We start from the raw sequence: 18,303 nt of genomic DNA on the forward strand, positions 1-18,303 counted from the left end.
AGTGGGAGAAGCTGGAAGTGGGCACCGCCTCGGGAAAGGCGTGCGGGAGCTGCCGGGCAGGAGCCCTGCCACGGCGGGGAGAGGCGGGGCGAGCGCACCGCGGACCAATGAGAAGCGAGAAATCTGCATACGGTCCGGGCGGCACGGCGTGGCCCATTTGGCGGCGCCGGAGACCGTCGCTATCGGCTTTGAGCGGAGCAGGCGGGCAGCACCTGGCCGGGGACCCGCGGGGCAGACAGCCCAGGAGAAGAACGGCACTCGCCCTCACCTTGGGTGGGTCGGCCCGGAGGGGCTGCTCGCCCGCGGATAGAGCCGGGCAGTGATTTCAGCTCTTTTAGAATTTGTCCAGCAGGTTTCCCGCTCTCGCGGGAAGCCGCTCCCATAGGCCGGTGCAATGGTAGAATGGGGCGGGGAGGCGCAGGCGCGCTCGGGGCGGGTCGGGCTGGAGCCGCTGTCCGTCTCTGTGGGGCCGCTGCTGCGGTCGCCCCGCCACGCCCCATGGCGGCCTCCGCGCAGCCCTCGGCGCCGCCGGCGTTGAGCGCGGAGCAGGCGAAGGGTGAGTGCGGGCGGTTCCGTGTCCCGGGCGGGCCGGCGGCGGAGTGCCCGTGTCGCGCGGCTGGATGCGGGAGGCCGGCGGGCGGCTGAGTCCCCGTGTCCCACAGCGGTGCTGGCGGAGGTGATCAAGGCGTTCGGGGCGCCCGAGAACGCGCAGCGCATGGAGGAGGCTCGGGACAACGCCTGCAACGACATGGGCAAGATGCTGCAGTTCCTCCTGCCCGTGGCCACCCAGATCCAGCAGGACGTGATCAAGGCCTACGGCTTCAGCAGCGACGGCGAAGGTGGGTTGTTCCCCCGCCGGGTGGGATGCTCCGGGCCCGCCGGGGCAGCGGGGCGTCCCGCCCACCCCCTTCCCTTGCAGGCGTCCTGAAATTCGCCCGGCTGATCAAGTCCTACGAGTCGCAGGACCCGGAGATCGCCAGCATGTCCGGCAAGCTCAAGGCCATGTTCCTGCCGCCCATGACCCTGCCGCCGCACGGGGCCGGCACCGGCGGAGTTGCTGCCTCCTGAGCCCGCGGAGTTATCCCGGTGCTCCGGCTGGTGCCCTGCTTCCGAGGTGCAGGTCCTGTCAGCCCTGGGAATGGGGCATTGAACAAGGGAGACGCGGTCCTGGAAGGAATGGGATGCTTCGTGCCCGCTCATGTGTCTGCTCGTGAATAAAACGTGTGTTGAAAATGCCCGTGTTTTATGAATGGCCGTGAGCTCAGCGGTGCTGCTCCCTGGTGCAGAGGCAGGTACAGCAGTGCTCTCTGCATGACACTTGTGACGCTGTTTTGGGAGGCCCAGTATATACCATGTTCTGCAAAAAGGTTTGTGCAGAGCCTCAGTATGAAGCCCGACGATCTTAGATCAGAGAGACAGGTATTAAGCCCTTTACAAGGACAAACATTTTCAGACGTGCTGTTTGAAACACACTAGGAAATGTGTCCCTCAACACGATTAGTGCTGTTCAGCAAGTGTTGTACATGGCATTGAGTCCCCTGTCCCAACAACAGGGTCAGTGCTAATTTACTCCTGCCCCCAGTGCCTGTGGCTGCCTTGTTTTGTGGCTGAATGTGCAATCCAGCGCATTATCCTTAGCGAAAAAGGCAGTGGAGAGATGCAGCAGGGAGCGGCTGAGCGTGGGAGGGCTGGGCTTGCCCCGTTTGGCTGCAGCCTGGATTACAATAACATAAACAACATAAAATTTTTATCTCACCTTTTTTTTTGGACTGCAGAGGGATCAAGTGGTGCAGCCTTGCTCCTTTGCAATGTTTTATTTCCAGTGTCATTCAGAGGGACATCAGGTACGTCTGCTTGTAGCCTCCTGCCCTTTGTCCCTGTTGTCCTTGGAAGAATTGAAGACTTTGGCGACAGGAGCGGGGGAAGAGAGCTGAGAGTGAAGGAGCCAGGCCTGGGAGAGCAGGGAGCTGCAAGCCAGGTGTGAGGGAGCTGCCTCGGGCGTTCTGCTCTCTCAGTTACAAACCGGGCAGGAATGCAGCCAGCGAGGGCGTGAGCTCAGTGGATGGGAGGCAGGAAGAGCAGTCGGTCCCTTCCGTCTCCATCTACCTCTCCGAGCCTGGCCTTGGCCTTTCTCCACCTCTTTGATTATTCATTAACTGCAGTCCAGGAAGTGCTTTGCAAATGGTGAAAATTAAGCCCGCGGCTTGAGGCCTGAGGTTTGCCTGACCTGGAGCTACCTCCTTCTTATTCCGTCTGGGAGCAGGCGGAGTTCGGGGCTTTGCCTGTGCGGATCGGGCTCAGGTGAGTCACGGGAGGTGCTGCACCCGCAAGCTCTGCCAGCTGCTGCTCCAGCACCCCGGCACTCACCGCCATGAGCATCCAGCCCTGCCGGCAGGGTGCCAGGCCACCTCTCCTCTATCCAGGTCTTTGATCTCTCTCCCAAATCCGTTTCAAGATCCTTTCTTGGTAATTCCAATATTGCTTTATTTTCTTTAGTAGGACCCCCTTGGTTGAGGGCTGTGGTACTTCCTCCACCAGCTCCTGTCAGTCCTCCATCTGTGGGGATCTGAGAGACAAGACCCTGATGCCATCCCGTGGGTGAGTGCTGTGAATGCTAGTTAGGGCCAGAAAACAAGAGTTGTTGGTGAGAAAAATAAAAATATCAGCAGTAGGAATCAGGCACAGAAAGGAGAACCCCCCACTTTTTAATAGGAGCTGCCTATTAGAAGTAGCCAGAGGGCCGACCCTCTGGTAGGGGTAGCCAGAGGATTGGAGCTCGCTGTGCTTTACATTGTTGCTCCTCCTCACTTTGATAAGGAGCAAGAAGGGTTTGTGATGCCCAGGCTTCTGCAGTTCCTCTGCCACCCTGCAGCTGCAGCATCTCTGAATGGTTTTGCAGAGAGAGATGTCAGCTGCCTGGCCTTTTAAATTCTGGTTATTCCTTTATTTGCTGCAGTCTTTTCTAGCCCTTTATGGAACAAAAAGTGGGACATACAGTCCTCATAGTTAGTCCAAACAGGCACCCTGCTCTGGAGACTGATGTGGAAAGGTGTCAGGAAATGGGATTCACACTGGTATTACTCTCTGGTAAGAATTTGGGCAACCACAGTGGTCCAGCACTGTTCTGGAGCCCCAAGGCCTGATGGAAAGCATGTGACTTTGGCAAGTCACAGGAAGATGGTCCATCTGCCCATCCCCAGGCAGCCTTTGCTCTGCACTAATGACTGAACTGTAACAGACTTCTGTACAGAACAGCGAAACCTCCTGTCTGAAATCATCTCCTTGCTGAGATTCAGGAGAAGATTAACAAATGCAATGCTCCTTCTCAAAAAGGGCTCCAAATTAGCTCCCCCCCAAATGTGAGAGAAGCATGGAACAATAAAGTAGTTATTTGAGCAAGAGGGTGTACAGTTTAATGGGGAAAGCAATGGATGTGATACTAAAGGAAGCACCAGCATCTGCTTTTGTAAAGGCAAATATGGTCCTGTAAAACTGGAGGGTTTTGAGGGACTTAGCAAGCTTGTGGATAAGGCAGGTCTGGCCAGTACAGTTTGCTTGGATTTAAAGAATTTGACAAGATTTTCTCGTCAAAGTCTTTAAATAAGGCTGAAATCGCAGCATTAAAAAAAGAAGATGAAGATTTTCTTGAGTAAAGAAATACTGGATAATAGTAAATGAAAGGTGGGAATTAACATCCCATTTTTACAGCAAAGGGAAGTCATCAGTGGTCAGATCACAGGGTCCTTATCTGAAATACACGCTGTTCAGTATATTCCCAAGTGGCCTGGGAATACTAGTGAGGTGAGAAAATTGGATGATGGTACAAAGTTATTCAGGATAATAGGGTGGGAGTTGACTTGTGAATAATTTCAGAAAGACCTAATAGCAGTGAATGAGTGGGCAGCAGAACAGCAGATGAAAAGGCTTATGTAAAACAATGTTCATGCAGAAAAATAATACAAAAATTGCACATAAAACAATGACTGTGAACTAATGGTAGCCTCTCTTTGACTATAGAAGTCCATGTGATTGTTAGTTTAATGCTTGGTTGTAGTGAACATAAGAAATCACCACTGTCCATGACTCACCAGCGCTGCAAACACCACAGTTCTGTGCCCACCTTCACTCTTACCTCCAAATCAAAATGCCAGAATTTGAAATATCTGTGAGAGGCACAGCAAAGGTGGTCAGAGGTGTAGAATAGTTCTGTACAAAAAGAAACCCTTAGTAGGGCTGGAGTCTTCAGCCTGGCAAAGAGTTGAGAATGGATAGGGATGTTTCAGGTCTGTTACCGCAAGTAGCTTGGAGCAGGGGGAAAGAAACAGGAACCACAGGCTGATTTTCCTTTCTTCACAACAACCAGGTGTTAAAAAAGAGACAGGGAGCAGATTATAAGTGAGTCAAAGGAGGGGGTGTTTCTGTAACTGAGCAATGGAGCTCTTTGCCAAAGAGCGCAAAATTTGTTATGCATTTGACTGTTGACTACAAGTAGCTGCTAACAGAGGCTTAGGAAAGTACAAGGGCAAAAGAAACTGTATACACAGTCTTTCTCTCTGCTCTTCCTTTGACAACCATTTTGACCTCTGGATTGCCTAGTCCCACCCCTGCTGCCCCAAAACTAGCTCACGTGGCTCAGGATCTTGTTGGCTGAGTCCTGACACCTGCCAGGGTGGAGGTTCCTCTGCTGCTCTGGGGACCTGTGGCAAGTGGTGAACCCCCTTGGGGGGGAGCACGTGTGCAGTTTTTCCTGATACCTAATCAGAATTTCCCTTGCTGCAAGTGATGCCTGTTGCCTCTTGTCTTTTGATTGTGTCCCACAAAAAAGAACCTGACTTATCAGCTCTAAACCCCCACGGCCCCTTTTAGGTAGTCTCAAAATGTTAAATCCCTCCTTAAGTATCTTTTCTTCAAGTTGAATAAACCCATCTTGCTCTCTGTTATGTTCCAGACTCTTCATTGCATTAGTGGCATTATGCTGGATCCTTTCCAGTTTTTCAGAGCCTTTTTTTCTTGCAGCAATCCAGATGTGTGTTTTTAATTAGCTATTTCATTTATCTTGTGCTGTAAATTTGTTACTGTGCTAGCTGTGGCCTGGTTCCACAAGGGATTTACAAGATGAGGTTCTAACACCTGTGTTGTACTGAAAGCCAAACGGTGTAAGAGTAGTCTCTTTGCTGAAATCTCTTGACCTCTTAATTATATTAAAAAAGTGGTTTAGTCGCTCAGCTATAGTCTTATTATATTTAGTGGCTGAGCTGTCCCATGCTGCAGCCATTTGGGAGAGCAGCCTCGAAGATACCAACTGATGGCTTCTCTGTGGTGACATTTCCCTCCCTTACTGGTAGTTTTTAATTGGATGGCCCAGATCAAAGACACCAGGATGGCTGCATGCATCCACTCCTTTCCTAAAATGAAATCAAGCAGAAACATAAACTCATCCTGTAAATTATGTGTTATGGGATTTTTGTCCACAAAAATACTGCCAAGAGATTACACTGTGCCCTGGCTTGTCCTTCTGGAGGATACTGAGTTACATGGGATAAGTGCTCTCTCACCCTTTCTTATTGTGGTCTGAGCTCTTTGCTACCTTGCTCTTTCCCTGTTCCCCTGTGTCCAGCTAATGTTCAGTTCCTCAGACAGATTTTCTCCTTCAGTGTAGAGTGCAGGGATGCCTAAGTTTCGGTTTCATATTGACTCAGCATACTCTAATATGCTTTTGATATCAGGAATTATTTTTTGGGACTTCTTTCTGGAAGTTCGTGTCTTTTCTCCCTTGGCAATAAACACTTGTTTCCTGTCCCTGCTAGACTGATTTAGGTGCCATCTTTCTGGTGCAACTTCAGCTTTGTGCAGAAGTTGTTCCCTTGAGTTGCTCCCATGCCTTTAAAATTTCCTTGGTTTTTAATACCAGTTCTAAGTCAGTACCTCTGGCTGCCTGCAGCTCACCACACCCCACCTCACCATGTGCATGAAACCAGAAGCATTTCTAAGGAAGCTGTTGTAGGTGCCTGGGTTGCCTTTCTAGCAATGAAGTTTAGCTTCCCACTCGTCTCTCCTGTACTTCCCTTTGTTGCTGGTTTCTGTCTTGGCCACGAGTTTTTGTCTAGGTCTTTTTGCAGGATTTCCCAGCCTGGTGGTGTATGGGGAAGTCTGCAGCTGCTGCTGCTTGAAATGAGCAAGGCTCTTGCTGTTGCTGCTGCCCACACCACACAGGGTAGCTGAGACGGCCCCCGGGAAAAGTCAGGGTCCTTTGCCAGCTGGATTGCACTCTTAGGCCACTGCTTAGCTGCCATTCTTACACCAGACCTGCAGATCTTGAAGCCAGTGTTGTGGGCAGGGCAGTCATGGGCCACAGCTGGAAGCAGCCAGGTGACTGGAATGGTTTTCCTTCTTTTTATACCTGGTTGTCCAGGTTGTCAGCTTTGGCCTCAGTATGGGGTGCTGGGATTTTGAAGGTCCTTGGCTCAGCTCCCTCAATGCTGTGTGGGCTCCCTGTAGGTAGTAGCTCTTTGTCCTGGTCTCTGCCTTGTTCCTGAGCAGCTTTACCACCCTCTTCCAACCTCCCCATCCCTTTTGAGCTACCACTGCCCGTGTCAGTTCCATCCCATGGCAGGCTGGTTTCAGGCAGGCACTGCTGTGCTCAGAGCACTAGCCTGGACCTTGAAGTCTGCAGCTCTGGATTCACACAGATTCCCCCCTGTGCCTGTACAGAATGTGTAGGACATTTGGGACCATTTGTGATGCTCATTGGACTTTTGGGAGAAAAGGGGAGCAGAGGACGAGCAGAACTGAGTTTTGTGAACACAGCCAGAACCCAAAATGCATGTGAAGGGTCAGCCCTTGTGTGCTAAAGACAGGGACCCAAAAATTATAGGGGCTATGGGGAGGAAAGACACAAAAGGAGAAGCAGAAGTGTATGCAAAGCAGCTCGGGGCTGCGGAGTGGATGGCTCAGAGCGCTTCCTGTTCCCGGAGCCGTGCGCGCCCCGCTGAGTACGGGCTCGCGCCTGCCCGTGCCCAGCAGCACTGCGCAGCGGGCCGGAGATCAAGGCACCTGTCCAGGGAAAGGTGCTTGGAGAGGGCCTGAATGGACTGACAGTCAGCTCCAGGAGAGATACATGGCCAGCTCCCAAGAGGAGCAGGAACAGCTTGGCCTTGGGTGCCCCAGCACAGACCTCCGACTTCCCTTTCCTTTCCAGCGCAAACTGATTTTTCCTCTGTGTTTTTTGGGTTGCTTTGGTGGCAGCCACTTGGACGCCTCTTCTTTCTCCCTCCACAATGGTGAGGTAAGAGGGTCTGAGAGGTCTGTGTGTGTGAGGAATGAGACCAGGGATGTAGGATGGATGAGGGCAGGGACGGCCCTGGAAGCCATATCTCTCATGGGAACTGTCCATAGGATGGGGGAGGCATCAGGCAAGAAAGGATGCTGCTGCTGCTGCTGGTTTTCAACTAGGGATGCTGACCAGGGACCATTCTTCACCCTACAGATCTCCACAATAGTGCCTGGCCTTTTTTATTCACTTGGTCTTGCTTCTGTTTTCTCTGCTAGGTGGTTTCACCGTGACCTGAGTGGGCTGGAAGCTGAAGCCTTACTGAAGGGACGAGGTGTCCATGGGAGCTTCCTGGCCAGACCCAGTCGGAGGAATCAGGGGGATTTTTCTCTTTCAGTCCGGTAAGTAACTTGGACCCCAGCTTGTCTTTGCAGTGTTACATACACTGGTTGCCGAGATCCTCACATGTCCTGTGGCATCTTCTTCATCCTGTCATGAAGAACTCTCATTCCTTTGAGTTCTTCTCAAGCTGTAAAATGACCTCATCTTCCCAGTGTCTTCTAGAGCCTCCCTCAAGCTGCCCAAGGAGCTTCTTTCCAGTCATCTCCATTCACAGAGATAGTTTGCTCTGGTTCCATGGTGGGAGATAGTGCAGGACACCTTCCTGCCCCTTTTCCAACCACCTCGTTGGACTGCCTTGTGCTTTATTCCACAGGGTTGGTGATCAGGTAACCCACATCCGAATCCAGAATACTGGGGATTTCTATGACCTGTATGGAGGGGAGAAGTTTGCCACGTTGTCAGAACTGGTGGAGTACTACACACAGCAACAGGGCTCGCTGCAGGACAAAGATGGAACCATCATTGACTTGAGATACCCGCTCAACTGTTCTGACCCCACGACAGAGAGGTACAGGGACAGCAAGGAGCTGCTGTGTCTGTGATTAAATGTTTCATGGCCTCCTTTCTATCCTGCCTGCACCCCCAGAGCAAATCCTGCAAAAAAAAAGCCTCCTGCCTTTCTTAACCTCCTCTGTGTCCATGGGGGCAGCATCCCCAGGAATAGCTCTTTGTACCTTGATCCATCACAGCAGACCTAGTAGGGATCTATTTTTTACTTCTGGTTTCCGGTTGCCTTTGCTATTTATATACTGTTTTTGAAAGAAAAGGTTGCGGTGTCCGGTGTGGGTCTGCAGTGGTCTGTGGAGGGATACGTTGTGTGGAAGCCCTCAGTTGTGCCCCAAACCTCCCTGGTTATTCTAGGCCTGGGTGACTCACGTAGCTGCGAGCAGGACCATGTTCCCCTGCTATTCCTGGCATGCTTAGTCTCCTTCCTGTCCCCGCTTTGCATGTGTCTCTGACACCAAGTTCCTAAATCAAATCAGGTGGCTTTGCCCTTGCGTTTTGCTTTCAGGCCCTTTGATGCAGCTCGGGGGAGCTGCCATGCCCTGCTCTGGGATGACAAGTGCTTCTTGCACAGGTCCTCCTTGGGCACCTGGAAGCAGGGAGCAGAGATGCCCTGGGCCGAAACATGGGGGTACACCCCAGCTTGCTCTGGGTCAGGCTGCAGAGGGGCAGGTCTGCTGCTGGCTGTCCTCTCCAGTCAAGGCCATTGCTTCGTGGCCCTGCTGTTTCCTCCCTTCCTCCTGCGGTTGGAAACTTACCCCCTCCCCCCCTTGGGCTCTTACGAAAGCTCCTCTCACTCTCTCCCCAAGTGATTTTCCGTCACGTGGCTTTGAAGAGCTGGGCTTTGCTGGGGGAGGGAGGAGTGGGACCCATTAACCCCCTCCTCCCTGTGGGGAGGGGAGGCTGGGAGACCTCTTTGATGGGCAGGAGGGGCCAGCCGATCCCAAGGTGGCATCTGAGCACATGGCGGCTGAACAATTCTCTGAGAGGCGGTTCAGAAATTAATGAAAGCCGTGCAGTGAGAGTCACCAGCTCCTTCTTGCAGTGCATGAGGTGAGGGTCAGCAAAAGTTGCTTGCTGAGCCCAATAACTGTGTGAACCTCTTTCTGTACATAGAGCAAGCCCTTGCTCTGACCAGATGCAGGGTCAGAATAAATGCCCCAGCTGCCTCTGTGACTGGGCTGTGGCCTCCTGAACTCCATCTCAATTCATGGGAACAAATAGCCCCCTAACAAAGTGAAGGTCACCAGTACCACACCAGGCCTTCCCTGTTAGCTACTCCATTGGAAGTAAATCCATCCCCACATCCCCATGGCAAGGCAGGGAACACCTTGGTCAAATGGGGATGCTCCTGACCTTGTGCTAGGAGGAGAGAAGGAGGTGCTGGGTGTTTGTATTGAGGACAGGAATGTGCACATGGATCAGCTCCTGGTGCTCACTCCCATGGCCAGGGTGATTGCTGCAGTGTGATGTGCTCAGAGAATGGGAATTATTTTTTGAGTGAAGGGGCGACTGAGTTTCAGAAAGAGGAGTTGCTGGAATGGTTCTTTGATGGATCTGATCTCAGCACAGCCATCTGGGTGCTGCTAATTCTGATGGGAGAGTTTCTGACTCAGTGGGGGCTTATTTTTCCCTGGTATTTGAGTTTCTAAAGCTCCTTGCAGCAGTAAGGCAACAATCCCAATAATGCTGTGAGATGCTGAGACACACAGACTGTCCTGTCCCAACTGATGTTCCAGGCAGAAAGTATCACTTAACTGTGCCTATGTATGTGTCACACAACAGGTCACACTTGGTGCTTTCCCACTGTGTCCTCCGGTGCCAGCCTTCTGCTCCCTAGGTCCCTTTTGTCTCCACCTCATCCCTTGCACTTTCCTCTTCTGCCCAGCTCTCCACCTTCTGTCTCATCTGCTTTTCCCAAGATTCTGCTCCTCTTTCCCTCTCTCATTCCTTTCTCTCTGTCTCCCCCTTCCTTTCTTCCTTCCTTACCCTTGCCCAGTGTTGCTGTTCTTCACTCATCATCTCAAGGGCATCCACTTCCTGCACCTCCACCTCTTTTTTAACCCTCTCTTGTTTTTCCTTAGGTGGTACCATGGGCATCTGTCAGGCCCTGCAGCCGAGTCCCTGCTCCAGGCCAAAGCTACCCCTTGGACCTTCTTGGTGAGGGAGAGCCTCAGCAAACCTGGGGACTTTGTCTTGTCTGTCCTCACTGACCAGCCTAAACCTGGCTCTGATGCTCCAGCTGGGGCAACCGGTGCTCCTGGGACACGGCTCAAAGTCACACACATCAAGATCATGTGTGAGGTGAGCAGTGGGAGGGCAGGAGGAGAGGCAGTGGCCTGAGGGATGCTACCAAAATGGCTGTGACAATTTCTCCTATTTATTTCATATGGGATGAGGAGATTCCAAGGAGAGAATGCAACTGGCCTCAAATGGGATTGAGGGCAATGCACTTTCTCTGGGTTTTGATCCACTGAGAGCACAGTGCCATGACCCTGTGTGTTAGGGACAAACTCCTCTGACCTCCCTGCCAGAGGAAATGCTTTCCTAGATGGTGCAGTGTTGCCTATGGATCTGCACCCCAGCATTGCCTTTTCCCTGAGCGTCACCAGCTTTGTCTATGGGACAGGTGGAAAGAGTCGGGGCTGTGCAGCCTGGAGGAAGCTCTAGGGAGCTCTTACAGCACCTTCCAGTACCTAAAGGAGGCTCATCAGAAAGCTGGAGAGGGACTTTTTACGAGGGCATAGAGTGATAGAGCAAGGGGGAATGCCTTCAAACTGAAAGAGGGCAGGTTTAGATGGAATAATAGGAAAAAATACTGTGAGGTTGGTGAGGCACTGGCTCAGGTTTCCCAGAGAAACTGTCGATGCCCCATTCTTGGAAGTGTTTGAGGCGAGGCTGGAGGGGGCTCTGGGCAACTCAGTCTAGTGGAAGGTGTCCCTGCTGTGGCAGGGGGTTTGGAGTTAGCCGCCCTTTATGATGCCTTCCAACTCAAAGTATTCCAGGATTCTGTTATGAGTGTTATGAGTGAGACATTACACATTCATTCTCTGTTTAGAATGGACGCTACACAATTGGAGGGGCTGAGATGTTTGACAGCTTGACAGATCTGGTGGAGCACTTCAAGAAGATTGGAATTGAGGAGATGTCTGGTTCCTTTGTGTACCTGAAGCAGGTAAGTGCAGTTTCCTGTTTTTTAGGTGCCCTTTGGAGGGACTGATTTGGTTTTTTCTGCTTTATGTCCCTTTCCTTCTTTTTTCCATGGTGCACAGAGGACACTTTGCTCTCCAGCAGCATCTCTCTCTCTCACTCTCTCTCTCACTCTCTCTCACCTATTGTGTTTTCCCATCCCTAGCCCTACTATGCTACGAGGGTGAATGCTGCTGACATTGAGAACAGAGTGCAGGAACTGAACAAGAAGACAAGTCTGTCTGAGGAGACGTCCAAGGCTGGATTCTGGGAGGAATTTGATGTAAGAAACTGTTGGGGGACATTATTTGGCTTTTTGGGAATTCTGCATGCACCACCTCATTCTCCATCCTCGATTTCTTCCTGTACACAAATTTCTTGTGTCTTGTAAATTTATTTCTGAAAGAAGTGTCTGTTTGGAACCAGTTCCCCTGGGGAATGAGTCTCATCTTTAAGTGAACCCAGTGATGTAGAAATGTGCTTTTTTATGGTTGGGAGAGTGAGTCACCAAGACAGTAAGGGCACAAGCCTCAGACTTCTCAAGTCTAGGTTTGGTTTTCACTTCTCTGCTCCCCCACAGCATGCCCATGTGTCATCAGAGCCACCACCACTGTGCCTCCTAGTGCCCACCTCCCTTGTCATACATTGTGACCTCGCCATGACTATTCTTTCTTCTGCTCTCAGAGCCTGCAAAAACAGGAAGCCAAGCACCTGTTTGACCGTCATGAAGGCCAGAGACCTGAAAATAAGAGCAAGAACCGATACAAGAACATATTGCCCTGTGAGTCTTGCTTCTCCACTATAAAAAAAAACCCCAATGGACAGACAGGCAATGAAGAGCTGTCCAAGTCATCCCTCCCTCCAAGCCGTCCCTGTCCTCCAGAGCAGGTTACAAGGTGTATGGCATGGAGGATTTTAGAGCTGATGAGGAAGGTCACAGCCTTTTCCTGTCCTTGAATGGAGGAGGGAGGGTTGCATCAGACTCATTAGCTTCTGTGGTCCATCACAGAGGTAGAGAGATGGGAGGATGGAGTGAGATAGGTCTGAACCCAGAGAGGGAGAGCTGAGGATATGGGGCATCCCTGGGAATCATGACTGAGGTGGAACAGGGCAGTGAGGGAGCTCTGTGTGGCTGTGCATTGAGTATCTCATTGCACTGTTCCTTCTTTCACTGCACCCCCAGTTGATCACTCCAGAGTCATCCTCCAGGGAAGGGACCCAAACATACCCGGATCTGACTACATCAATGCTAACTATGTCAAGGTGAGATTGTTGAAAGACGGCTGTGTGCCTGTCCAGGACAGTGCCAAAGCAGGGGAAGGTCTGCTGCTCCTGCAGCCCTCCTGACCCTCCCCTGTCTGCACTCAGAACACCCTGATCAGCCCAGATGAGTGCACCAAGACCTACATAGCCAGCCAGGGCTGCCTGGATGCCACAGTCAATGACTTGTGGCAAATGGTGTGGCAGGAGAACACACGCATTATTGTGATGACAACACGGGAGGTGGAAAAAGGCCGGGTAAGTTGCAGTCTGGAGGTGTCTCTTCCCTTTCAACCATTGCTCTGCTTTTTCTCTCTCTCCTGCCTTCTGCCCATCCTCACCCTGTCCTCTCTGCCCACGCAGAACAAATGTGTGCCTTACTGGCCAGAGCTGGGCAGCACAAAGGAGTACGGTCCCTACCTCGTGCAGAACGCTGGGGAGCACGATGCACTGGAGTACAAACTGCGGCACCTCTGCGTGTGCCCGAAGGATAATGTGAGTGTGTCTGACCAAGGGCTGCCATCCAAGCCACCAAACACCTCAACCTGGGAACTTCTGGGTGCTGTGATGCTGCTGCTGTTTCAGCATTCTTGGGGCTGGTGCTCCCACCTGGTTTGGGCTGGAATCACACTGGTGGAATCACCAAGAAGTGTGCAGGAGGCAGAGATTCTCTCTGGCTCCAGATTCACCTCTCCCTGGGACAGGACTGGGTTGCAGTTTTACCAGTGGGGTGCTTTGCTCTTCTCAGGGCAAGGCTGTGCGTGAGATCTGGCAGTACCAGTACCTGAGCTGGCCTGACCATGGTGTACCCAGTGAGCCGGGAGGAGTCCTCAGCTTCCTCGACCAGATAAACCAGAAGCAAGAGAGCATCCCCAACGCAGGGCCTATTCTGGTACACTGCAGGTTGGTACAGAGTTTGAAGCATCCTCCATTGCTTATCTAGCATGAGATAGAGAAAGTCTGTCCTGCTGCTTCCAGCTGTACCCCAGGACTTAAGTGAAGCATATGCCAGTCCCAGGATTTGCTTTTCTCTTTTTCATTGCCCCCACACAAAACTCTCTACCTGTTGAACCCGTGACTCTTTTGTGGCATTGCTGAATAGCTGCTACAAGAGGCACATGCTTCCCCAGAAGCAGCTGCATTTTGTTTCAGGAGCTGTCTTGCTCTGACCTCTACTTGTCCTCTCCTTGCAGTGCTGGGATTGGCCGTACTGGGACTATCATCGTCATTGATATGATAGTGGAAACAATCTCCACCAAGGGTAAGAGGACTCAAAAGGAACTAGACTACCCAGCAGGGTTTTGCCATTAAGTTCAGCTGCAGAGGGATGAAAACCATCAGCTGTCAGAGGGAGCAGATCCTGCCATAGCTCTAAGAAAGTTGTTCTGCTGGATCTCTGTACCATATGCACTTCTTACGACTTCAGTCTTCCCTGAGTTTTGGCTTTTTCTCCAAGGCCAGGCTTCAAAGATACTGAGCAGGGGGAGAGATAGGAGGTCCACACAGGAATAAAGAGTATGGAAGGAGTGGAAACTTGACTGTCCTCCACTGTGGCTGTTTTTGGTAGAGAACTGGGAGAGGGGGCAGTGAATATGTCCATAAGCTTTTCTGGTGCTCCTTGCTAGGGCTGGACTGTGACATTGACATCCAGAAGACCATCCAGATGGTGAGGGCCCAGCGATCTGGGATGGTGCAGACAGAGGCCCAGTACAAGTTCATCTACATGGCCATCTGCCAGTTCATAGAGGCAACCAAGAAAAAGCTGGAAGTTATCCAGGTGAGAGAAAAGGGGCTCTACTGCCCTGTCAGCCTAAGCCCTGCATGCTGCTGGCCCTGAGCCCAAGTGCTCTGTTTCAGAAGCTTTGAGCTAACACTGAGACCTACACAGACTACAATGGTCCAGTAAGATCTGTGTCCCTGTTCCTCTCTTCTAAGACTTTTAAATTCAGGGGACAAGTTCATTAGCAGTTCAAGTACCAATCCCTTCTAAACTGCTAGACAGCAGGTAAATTTTAATCTGTTACTTTAACTATGTTCTGAATAATATCACCAAGTGCTGTTTTGTTACAAACTTAGTTTAGGACAAGCAAAGGCTTTCCTTGCCTCTTCTTTCCTCTTTGTCTTTCACATCCTAGTTTTGCAGCTGCAAGATCTTTTCCTGCTATTTGATAAGTGGTGTCTTTTCTCTTTCCTTGTAGCTTCTGGCAGCATGCCGTAGCTCCTGCTGTTTTAATATTCTTTAGCAGAAATTTGGGACTTTTAGGTGTTCTAGAGATTTGTTGCCCCACTGTTGCCTCCTGTACAATGCTGCATTTGCACCTGCTGCTCACCTCTGGCAGCGTGCTGAGCCCAGGCACTTCAGCAATCCAGCAGCTTCCATTGAGATCCTGGCACAAAGTGGGGTTTAACAACAGAACTCTTCTACGATGCCTCAAGTGCGTCTCCCAGACCACACTCTTCTAAGCCTGTTTTTCCTCTCCTGCAGTCTCAGAAAGGCAAGCCAAACGAGTGTGAGTATGGGAACATCGCCTACCCCCCTGCAGTGAGGAATGCACACCCCAAGATTTCCCGAAAACCCTCCCAGTAAGAGCTCACCTACAGCAGAGACCCAGCTCTGCCTGCCCCTGGCAAGTCTGCCTGCTGGCTTGGCTGGCTTTTTCCTCTTCCTCACTTTTTCCCTGGTCTTACAGGCAGAAAGAGGAGTCAACAGTGTATGAGAACTTGGGGAAAAAGGAGGAGAAGGTGCGGAAACAACGCTCCTCAGAGAAGAAGCTGAAAGGCTCACTAAAGAAAAAATAATCATATATTGCAGCTAGCCCCACAGGGGTTTGAACCTGGGCTGCAGGACTGGAGCTCGCATCCCAGCTGGCCTGTCTCGCATTCCTTGCTCTTGGACTGGAACAAAGCCTTCCCCTTCTCTTACGTGCCAGCTTTCAGTGCCGTGAAGCAGAGCGCTTCCCAGCTCAGCTGACCAACTCCATGGCCCCTTGCCTGTGCAGGCCAGCAGTCCCTCGCTGCTTCCTCATCATCCATTAGCTGGAAAAGGTCACGCCCCTCCTTCCCTTGCTCCCTGAGCACCGGGGCCCAAACTCACTTTTGCTGCGTCAGCTTCAGAGGAATTCTCAGGGAAGAGCTGAACGAAGGTCATTCCAGGAGCTACATCTCTGCCCACTGCCAGGAGTTAGAGATTATCCTGTTTGTGTTCCCTGAAGCTTCAGGTTTTCAAGTATGAAGGTTTTGGTCTGTTTCAGCTCAGCTCCTCTGCAATTCAACAGGAGACTTCTTCCTTCCTAAATACCAACCTTCTGCCCCTCTTATCCTTTTGCTATCTCATCCTTCACCTGGATGCTGTAAATATACCAGAATTTGATGTCACGGCCATGTTTTCTTTTTTGTTTGTAAATAAACTTGTGTTTGTTTGGCTACCAGGTCCCAAAAGGTTTTCTTCTCTGAGTGTTAGCTGTACTCCTGATTTCACCTGCAGACCTGAAAAGACTCACAAGGATGGCTCCAGCTTAGTTTTCCTGATTTCCTTTTGCCTTCAAGCTTCTGAACAAAAGCTGTGACCAATTATGGTGGCCTCTTGCTGTGAGGCTCATGTGTTGGTGGTCAGCAGGGAAGTCTGAGAACGGAAAGTCAGGTGTGACAAACTGACACAGCTTTTATATTTAAATTTTACTTGTGGGTTTTCAATATGTGAACAGACAAAGCCACAGCTGCTCTGACCTCATGCTGGTAACACTGCCACTTCAGGCAGCAGCCTGGTCCAAAGGCCTCCAGAGCCCCTTTCCCACCACGATTTACACACAATGCATTGGGAGGAAGGACACGGCTTGCTGTCATTTGATATGGCAAGAAAGTTGGTTGGAAGCATTTGGAAGGCAGAAGAACACTTAGTGAGCAGACCCTCTTTCCATGTGCTGGCCCTTAGCTTCCCTTAGCCTGTGAGCCCATAGACCTGTGTGTGTGCATTTCCCAGCTGGCTCTGCCATTCCATTGCCACTAGAGGAAGAAACAGGAAAGGGGCAGTGGGGGAAATAAGGGGCAGAAGTAAAAATGGGTGGAGGGACACATACAGTGTTTCACAATGCCAGATCCTCTCTTTTAGCAATGGGAAGGGGCTAAAGTCCTAGCCTAAGGAAACACCTTTGCCTGAGACCCCTGGGCAGCTTCAAAGGACAGGACCCAACTGTCTTCATTCTTAAACAGCTGCCACAGCTGCTTAAGCAAGGCATACCAAGGGTTACCCTAAACTCTACCTGAAGCCTGGAAATGAAGACATCTTGTGGAACAAGCTCAGGTTATTGAGAACCTTATTTGTGTTCAAATCCCTGAGCTTAATGTGCCATAATGTCCAGTCTACAAAAAATTTAGGCTTAACAAGAACTTTCCTGACTGCACATCAAGAAATACAGCACTGTCACAAGCAGTCTACTCTTCTTTACATAGGATCTGTTACACACAAATACTTTGGGGTGACTATTTGAGAATGCATTTTCAAAGCTGGTTCAAAGAATTTGTGCTTCCTTGATGCTTCAAGTCAAAACATATGGGTATTAGTTATGGCTCTGATTGCCAGTAAGCTTTAAACTAGGAATCCATAGATTTTATCTGTTCCTTTAAAGATCTTGTGCTCTGCTTCACCAGAGGAAGAAGTCCCCAGAGGCCTCTTTTCTTCCCTGGAGAACTCAAGTTGGAGTTGTTCGTAAAAAGAGATGGTTGGTTGTAAATAGACATGGTCTCTGGGGTGGCTGTCTTGACCCTCATGATCATGAAATAGCTGAGTTTAAAATCCTAGTGAAAGGAGAAAAACTAAGTAAAGCTACTGCCCTGGACCTGGGGAGAGCAGACTTTAGGCTGCAGGGAAGCAGTTAGGTCCCCTGGGAATCTGCTTTAGAGGACAGTGGGGTTCATAAAGCTGCTCACTCTTTAAGGGGCCTCCTTTTAAGAGCACAGGAACAGGCAATTACAATGTGTCAGAAGTCTAGCCAGTGAGGCTGCGGGCTGGCTTGGCTGAGCAAGGATTTCCTTCTGCAACTTAGCAGAAAGTGTATGGACTTTGGAAAGGACAGATTATGCAGGGGGACAGACATGCTCCTTGCCCCTCTAAGGAAAAAAAGCCCAAGCTTGTGTTGAAGCTGGCTGGTACTATGATGGGTAAAAAGAGGCATTTTTAAGTATGTTAACAGCAGAAGGAAAACTACAGGAAACACTGGGCTGTCACTTGATGAGGTGGGTCACCTCATCACCAAACAGTGATAAAGCAGAGACATTTAATGCTGCCTTTGCTTCTTCCTCTGACACTGGGTGTCTGGAGCCCTGGGCTGGATGGCCATGGCTGGGGGAATGATGAACTCCCAGCTGACTTGGAACTTGTATGGGATTTGCTGCTTTAGCTGAATGCACCTAGGTCTATGGGGCCCAGTGGGATTCCTCCCAGGGTACTGAACAGACAATGTAAATGTGAGACCTCTCTCAGTTATTAATCAACAGCCTTGGGAATCTGTGTAAGTTGACATGGAGGCTGGCAAATGTTGTCTCAGTTTTAAAGAAGGGCAAGAAAGAAGATCTTGGTAATTACAGGTCAATCAGTTTCACTTTTGGTGCCTGGTAAAACTGTGGAGAAAATTAGTCTGGAAGCTATCAAGAGAAAGACTTGCAAGACAATGCAGTCGTTG

At 50.7% G+C, this 18,303-nt stretch overlaps 2 protein-coding genes and 1 non-coding gene across 7 annotated transcripts; all 3 read left to right on the plus strand.

Annotated features, from left to right (window-relative positions):
• The first annotated feature begins 109 nt into the window (after positions 1-109).
• C1H12orf57 (chromosome 1 C12orf57 homolog) lies at positions 110-1,235 on the plus strand. 2 transcript variants are annotated; one of them, XM_018908235.3, is made up of 3 exons: positions 110-273; positions 663-839; positions 920-1,235. In XM_018908235.3, the coding sequence occupies exons 2-3, from the start codon at positions 716-718 to the stop codon at positions 1,066-1,068; spliced, it is 273 nt and encodes a 90-aa protein (XP_018763780.1). In that variant the 5' UTR covers positions 110-273; positions 663-715; the 3' UTR covers positions 1,069-1,235. The 2 variants fall into 2 exon arrangements, with proteins under 2 accessions (XP_018763780.1, XP_009100889.2); XM_009102641.3 differs by lacking the exon at positions 110-273 and adding an exon at positions 392-556.
• LOC115484899 (U7 small nuclear RNA) lies at positions 318-378 on the plus strand. Its single transcript, XR_003945633.1, has one exon. It is a non-coding gene; the product is annotated as a U7 small nuclear RNA (small nuclear RNA).
• PTPN6 (protein tyrosine phosphatase non-receptor type 6) lies at positions 1,158-16,050 on the plus strand. 4 transcript variants are annotated; one of them, XM_050985952.1, is made up of 17 exons: positions 1,158-1,292; positions 1,776-2,301; positions 2,497-2,598; positions 7,549-7,671; positions 7,986-8,180; positions 10,261-10,480; positions 11,235-11,351; positions 11,532-11,648; positions 12,050-12,146; positions 12,549-12,628; positions 12,734-12,883; positions 12,989-13,120; positions 13,374-13,528; positions 13,819-13,886; positions 14,251-14,402; positions 15,111-15,208; positions 15,316-16,050. In XM_050985952.1, the coding sequence occupies exons 3-17, from the start codon at positions 2,585-2,587 to the stop codon at positions 15,422-15,424; spliced, it is 1,827 nt and encodes a 608-aa protein (XP_050841909.1). In that variant the 5' UTR covers positions 1,158-1,292; positions 1,776-2,301; positions 2,497-2,584; the 3' UTR covers positions 15,425-16,050. The 4 variants fall into 4 exon arrangements, with proteins under 4 accessions (XP_050841909.1, XP_050841957.1, XP_050842010.1 ...); XM_050986000.1 differs by lacking the exon at positions 1,158-1,292 and having other exon boundaries at positions 1,377-2,301; positions 2,500-2,598; XM_050986053.1 differs by lacking the exons at positions 1,158-1,292; positions 1,776-2,301 and having other exon boundaries at positions 2,331-2,598.
• Positions 16,051-18,303: the final 2,253 nt, after the last annotated feature.

The sequence above is a fragment of the Serinus canaria genome, chromosome 1, assembly GCF_022539315.1.
Source record: "Serinus canaria isolate serCan28SL12 chromosome 1, serCan2020, whole genome shotgun sequence".
NCBI classification, from domain to species: domain Eukaryota; kingdom Metazoa; phylum Chordata; class Aves; order Passeriformes; family Fringillidae; genus Serinus; species Serinus canaria.

Excerpts from the sequence above, each read along its gene's own strand:
- C1H12orf57 (XM_009102641.3), top strand. The coding sequence starts at position 403 with ATGGGGCGGGGAGGCGCAGGCGCGCTCGGGGCGGGTCGGGCTGGAGCC. Across the intron at positions 557-662 it reads GAGCGCGGAGCAGGCGAAGG|CGGTGCTGGCGGAGGTGATC; the intron begins GTGAGTGCGGGC and ends CGTGTCCCACAG. Across the intron at positions 840-919 it reads CTTCAGCAGCGACGGCGAAG|GCGTCCTGAAATTCGCCCGG; the intron begins GTGGGTTGTTCC and ends CTTCCCTTGCAG.
- PTPN6 (XM_050985952.1), top strand. Across the intron at positions 7,672-7,985 it reads GATTTTTCTCTTTCAGTCCG|GGTTGGTGATCAGGTAACCC; the intron begins GTAAGTAACTTG and ends TTTATTCCACAG. Across the intron at positions 11,649-12,049 it reads GATTCTGGGAGGAATTTGAT|AGCCTGCAAAAACAGGAAGC; the intron begins GTAAGAAACTGT and ends TTCTGCTCTCAG.